Source organism: Andrographis paniculata, unplaced genomic scaffold (genome assembly GCF_009805555.1).
Source record: "Andrographis paniculata isolate CXL003 unplaced genomic scaffold, ASM980555v1 Contig66END, whole genome shotgun sequence".
In the NCBI taxonomy this organism is placed as follows: domain Eukaryota; kingdom Viridiplantae; phylum Streptophyta; class Magnoliopsida; order Lamiales; family Acanthaceae; genus Andrographis; species Andrographis paniculata.
The window spans coordinates 4,216,793-4,222,505 of NW_026137602.1; the positions used below are offsets into that span (position 1 = coordinate 4,216,793).

General features: G+C 37.9%; 1 protein-coding gene across 1 annotated transcript; it reads left to right on the forward strand.

Annotated features, from left to right (window-relative positions):
• The first annotated feature begins 1,898 nt into the window (after positions 1-1,898).
• LOC127263011 (cytochrome P450 734A1) lies at positions 1,899-5,379 on the forward strand. The gene is made up of 5 exons (XM_051291924.1): positions 1,899-2,566; positions 2,915-3,138; positions 3,246-3,493; positions 3,581-3,968; positions 4,649-5,379. The coding sequence occupies exons 1-5, from the start codon at positions 2,284-2,286 to the stop codon at positions 5,072-5,074; spliced, it is 1,569 nt and encodes a 522-aa protein (XP_051147881.1). The 5' UTR covers positions 1,899-2,283; the 3' UTR covers positions 5,075-5,379.
• The last annotated feature ends 334 nt before the right edge of the window (positions 5,380-5,713 follow it).

A 5,713-nucleotide genomic window follows, 5' to 3' on the forward strand; every position in this document is an offset into this window, starting at 1 on the left:
CATATGATCATTGAAAGTCAATTTGAATTTAAATATATTGTAGCATATCATCTATGTTAAAAACATACAATTTCATAGTTGAGTTCTTTTAAATTATCCATTCGTTAAATAAGTTTTCATTTATCGTTTACGTGGTCCTCACTCAATTATTAATTTACTATTTCTCTCATTTCTATTTATCAAAATAACATCACAAACATATATATATATATATATAACCACTATTGGTATTTACAATTTAAACAAATTCACTAACCATTACAACATTATTATTTTTTAATTTATTATTGTTGAGATATTTTAGGTTGATATGATTCAAGTCTATCTAATTAAATGTCATCCCTATTTACAGACCCCATTTTCATATAAATATAATACAATATTTTAATTGTCAAAAAAATATTATTCTCATATATTTTAGTAAACTCTCATTTGTAGATAAATGATATATGAACTCGTCCCTTATTTGTTTGTTGTTGTCTACGTGCAAATTTTTGTTTCGGTGGCGTTTAGATGAAACAATCATTTATATTATAAATATAAAAAAAAATTTATTTAATAATTATTTAAGTAGAGCAGAGGCGAGTAAAAATAAAAAAGAGGAAAGAGAAATAGAGAGAGGGGCAGGCAGGGATAGGGAAATGTGGGAGGAATTGGTCCCAGGATGTTTTGGATTTTTAGGACAAGATGAAGGGAGGTGGGCTAGGCACGGTTTGGGACAAGTTAGGCACATCCCCCCCGCAACCACAGCATAAAGTGGCCATCCCATTACCACTTACACTTATACACCCTTACCCCTTGTTCCCATGTGCATCAATTTAAGAGCATCCTTCCAAAACCCAAACCCTAACCCCCCCAAACCCATACCCGACCCGGCCCGACCCCATATCCGAACAATTAATCTCAATATTGACAATATTATTACATGATCAGGGTGGGTTATAATTTGGGGTGGCTAAGAAGTAAGAAGAAGTAGCTAGGGTCAAACATCCATGTGCCTAGTGCTATTATTTTGCCACAATCCTACAAAAAAGATTGATTAGAATGGGTGCCCTGCCCTGCCCTATCTATGTATCTATCTTTGGCTTGGATATACAATACACTAATGATCGATCAAATGAGATGATGATGGATATTATCAACAAGATTAAAAACAAAAACAGGGTGAGGGGTGGGGTGAGGTGCGGTGGTAGCGGACTATATGCCAGGAACTTCATCCATCCTCTAATTATATGCTAATTTGATTGGATATGAATTTTTAAAAAAATATAAATTTTTACCTTTTTAGGGTAAAAAAAAAGTAAAAGATTGATATTTTTTTACAAAAAAATAAAAATAAATTTAAATAATAATAAAAAAATAAAAAAAGAATAAATTTGATGAGGGAAGAATAGTATTTTTGTGGACAAAATTATATTTCGTCAATTCCAATTCAAAGCATATTTTTTATTATTTTCCTCCGTCACACTCCAAATATCACTGTTCTATTTTAGTAAAACTATTTTATTTTTACCCTAAATTACAAATAAAGAATTTCACCTAAAGTCAAATGATAAAATCTTAAAACTTCTTACACATTTTTACAAATTAATAAAATATTATATTATTTTTTAATTTATTTAAATCCGAAATGGTCATTTCGACATGGACTGAGGGAGTGTATATATATATATATGTATTGATGATTTCCAGAGAGATTGATGGCAACAGTGGGCAGAAAAACCTCACCATCTGCGACATTAATTAAGGGATGAAACTTCATTTTCCAACTAATTATAGTATACCACATACATAAATAAATAAATAAACCATTTAATTAAATAAATCAAAATTTCTCTCTCTTGTTTCTCTCTCCTTTCTTTCTTCAGGTTGGCCAGGCCAGAAGGAAGGGTGTTTGTTTCTGGACACATGACATGATCAGAGGAGCATTGGCCACTCCCCTTATTAATGTGTGGTCTCTCATTAATGTTATTCTCATTTATGACAACCCACACAAACAGAAGAGGAGGAAGAAGAAGATGATGATGATGATGAAGGAGATGTGTAAGAGAGAGAAAAAGAAATAAATAGGGGAGGGGCATTCTTGGTATTTCACATCCCTCCCAAGGCTCTTCTTCACAGTTCACAAACTAGTTGACCCTTAAAATTTCAAGCCGTAGCTTCCTTCCCTCTTCCTTAATCCTCTCTTTCTTTCTTTCTCTTCTCTTCTCAGTATAAATTAATAAAATCATCAAGAAACAGACAGACAGACAGACAGAATAGATAGATTGGAATTGATCGAAGATGGTGGAATTGGATTACTTCCATTTGTTCTGGGGGGTTTTGATCTCCTACGTTGGGGTGGTTCTTGTCCTAAAAGTGGTGGTTCATCTGTGGTGGACTCCGAGGAGGATCGAAAACCATTTCATGAAGCAAGGGATTCGAGGGCCAAAGTATGAGTTTTTCTTGGGGAATTTGAAGGAGTTGGCTACCCTTAACTTGACAGCCTCAGCTCAATCCATGGCCCCCTCCCACAATATTCTCCCCAGAGTCCTCTCCTTCTACCACCATTGGAAAAAAATCTATGGTAATAACATTAACAACAACAATAACTGTAATAATGAAATAATTAGTGTTTTTATACATTACCCTCTATTTTTGTGATTTGTGCGATGAAAGAAAAATAAAAAATGAAAAAAGTTTTAAGTTGGGAGGATCATTGTGGTTGTTGTAGGGTCTACACTGTATCTATTGTTTGGAAGAATATGAATATGTGTGTGTAATAACACAATCATTTAGCTATGTATGTGCTTCCTCTTTTGGTAAACTCCATGTTTAATTAACCTCGAGATAGTTTGTGGAAAATGAGGTGAGGTTTTTTGTTATACTTATGGCCGGTGGTACATGCAATTAATATATATATATATATTTACAGGGTCGATGTTTCTTGTCTGGTTCGGGCCAACGGCGAGGCTGACAGTGTCCGATCCGGCGCTGATACGGGAAATCTTCCTCGTCAAGCAGGATATGTTCGAGAAGAATGAGTCCCCTTTATTGGTCAGGAAGATCGAAGGCGACGGCCTCCTCAGCCTCAAGGGCGAGAAATGGGCGCACCATAGGAAGGTCATTCAGCCCACCTTCCACACTGAGAATCTCAAGGTTTGATGTTTTTGTTTATGTTGTAATGATAATAATAATAATTATTAATTGATTATTTAATTTTAATTTTTTAATTTTTAATTTTTAATTTTGATTTTGAATTGCAGCTGATGATTCCGATGATGGCGAAGAGCGTGGAGGAGGCGGTGGCGGAGTGGAGCGAGGAAATGGCGGCGGCGGGGAAGGTCGAGATCGAGGTGTCGGAATGGTTCCAGAATCTTGTCGGAGATGTGATTACACGTGTCACTTTTGGCAGCAGCAGTTACGCCGAGGGGAAGGCCATTTTCGACCTGCAGTCGGAGCAGATGGCGCACGCCACCGAGGCTTACCAGAAGGTCTTCATACCCGGATACAGGTGGGTCCTAGTTCGGATCCGGTTCCGGGTTTGGACATCGGGTTTGGGTTTTGATCATTTAATTAATTAATTAAATTGGGGCAGCAGGTTTTTGCCGACGAGGAAGAACAGGATTTCTTGGAGACTGGAAAAGGAAATCCGGAAGTCGCTTCTGAAGCTGATCGATGGGCGGCGGCGGAGAAATTCGGGGTGTCAGGTGTCAGACGAATGTCCGAAGGATCTGCTGGAGGTGATGATACGGGCGGCGGCGGGGGACGAGGCGGCGGCGGCGACGGCGATCACGGCGAAGGACGTGGTGGAGGAGTGCAAGACGATATTCTTCGCGGGGAAGCACACGACGGCGAATCTGCTGACGTGGACGACGGTGTTGCTGGCCATGCATCCCCAGTGGCAGGAACAGGCACGTGAGGAGGTGCTGAGGGTGTGCGGAGCACGTGACACCCCAACTAAAGATGATCTCGCTAAGCTCAAAACGGTATTCCAGATCAACCCTCTTTCCTTGCTTCATTTTTTTACTATTTTCTTGCATTCTCTGTTCTTACCTGGTCCCCTCTACCCTCCCCCCCCCCCCCCCCTACTCTATTATACTCTCCCTACATCTCTCTTTTTTTTAAAAAAATAAAATTAATTCAATAAACTAAAACAAACCATAAAAGAATAATCAAATATCTATCTATCTGTTCCCAAAATTTAAATTAATTTATAAAAAAGCAGACACTTTAGCATGTGTTAGACGCGCAAAAAAAGGGGGGACTTATCTTCTGGATAGAAGGAGTTTCTAGGTCACATAAATAATTATTTTAATTTATTTTTTCAAAAATATCAATCATAGATAGAATGAATGCGTGTATGTATGTCCAATTCTCAATAAATCAAATCAATTAATAAAATATTTAGCTCTAATCTCGTTTTTGTCATTTTATTGAAGTTGATTTTGTAACTAAGATCTAGTTTTGTCTTCTTCCCCTTCCCAATCCCACCTCTTTTAAATAATTTAGTTAAAGACAAAAAATAAATTCAGGAGAGTCCGTAATTATTGGTAACAATTTTAGGCAATTATTATTATTATTATTATTATTATTATTATTATACCATTATTATAGATCTAATTAATTAATAATTATTATTTTATTTTTGGGTCCAACCCATTTGCAGCTGGGAATGACTCTGAACGAAACACTGCGGCTGTACCCACCAGCAGTGGCAATAATCCGACGGGCCAAAATGGATATGCAGTTGGGTGGGCTCCACATTCTACGCGGCACCGAGCTGCTAATTCCAATCCTGGCCGTCCATCACGACCCGGCTCTATGGTGCAACGACGTACACGATTTCAACCCGGCCCGGTTCGCCAAGGGCGTGCCCTTAGCCGCCAAGCACCCGATGGCTTTCATGCCATTCGGCTTGGGGGCGCGCCGCTGCATAGGACAGAATCTAGCCGTCCTCCAAGCCAGATTAGCCTTAGCCATCATTCTCCAGCGCTTCTCCTTCGAGCTCGCGCCGGCTTACCAGCACGCGCCGTCCGTACTCATGCTCCTCCACCCGCAGCACGGCGCGCCGGTTGTCTTCAGGAAATTATAGTTGGGGATGCGGAATTACAAATATGCCCCTGCATATATATTTTTTAAATCGTTTTGAAAAAGAAAAAAAAAAAGAAAAAAGGAAAAAAAGAAAAAAGGTAATCTTGAGCTTGTTCTTGTCCTCTGTCTAACATCTTTTACAGGTATTTCCTCTTAGGACTTGTAGAACTCTAACTTAGATCATGGGATGAATGTTTCATAGGATTTTGGTTTTTTGTCCTAACAGCCCCCCTGCCCTACCCACCCCTTATTTTATTTTTATTTTTCACTTTCTTAGTCTTATTTGATTCAAATGTTTGAAGGGCACTTCAAGTTTGGTCCTATTTAAATTACTACTAAGTCAATTATCCCAAGTGAGCAAGAAAAAAACTTGTATGATCACTTTGTGTATTGTGTGTGTATGTATATATATTGTCTTAACTTGAATTGTGGTTGTATTTAGGTATAGATTGTATAGGCATTGAGGGTCTTTTTTTCTTTTTTTAGTCAATCAAGTGAGGATTTCTTCAAGATTTTGTGTTAATTAATTTTGTTGTACTAAAATTTTGAGTAAAATATTGTCCTATTAATTGTTGCTTGAAGCCAAGAAATTTGGGTGATTTCTTGGATCTGCCTATGTTGTGTGAATTTGGGCAAGTTT

What these genes read in the sequence shown, in the direction of transcription:
- LOC127263011 (XM_051291924.1), top strand. Translation starts at nt 2,284, where the DNA reads ATGGTGGAATTGGATTACTTCCATTTGTTCTGGGGGGTTTTGATCTCC. An exon ending in CCATTGGAAAAAAATCTATG is followed by an intron (nt 2,567 to 2,914) that starts GTAATAACATTA and finishes ATATATTTACAG; the next exon opens with GGTCGATGTTTCTTGTCTGG. An exon ending in TCCACACTGAGAATCTCAAG is followed by an intron (nt 3,139 to 3,245) that starts GTTTGATGTTTT and finishes TTTGAATTGCAG; the next exon opens with CTGATGATTCCGATGATGGC.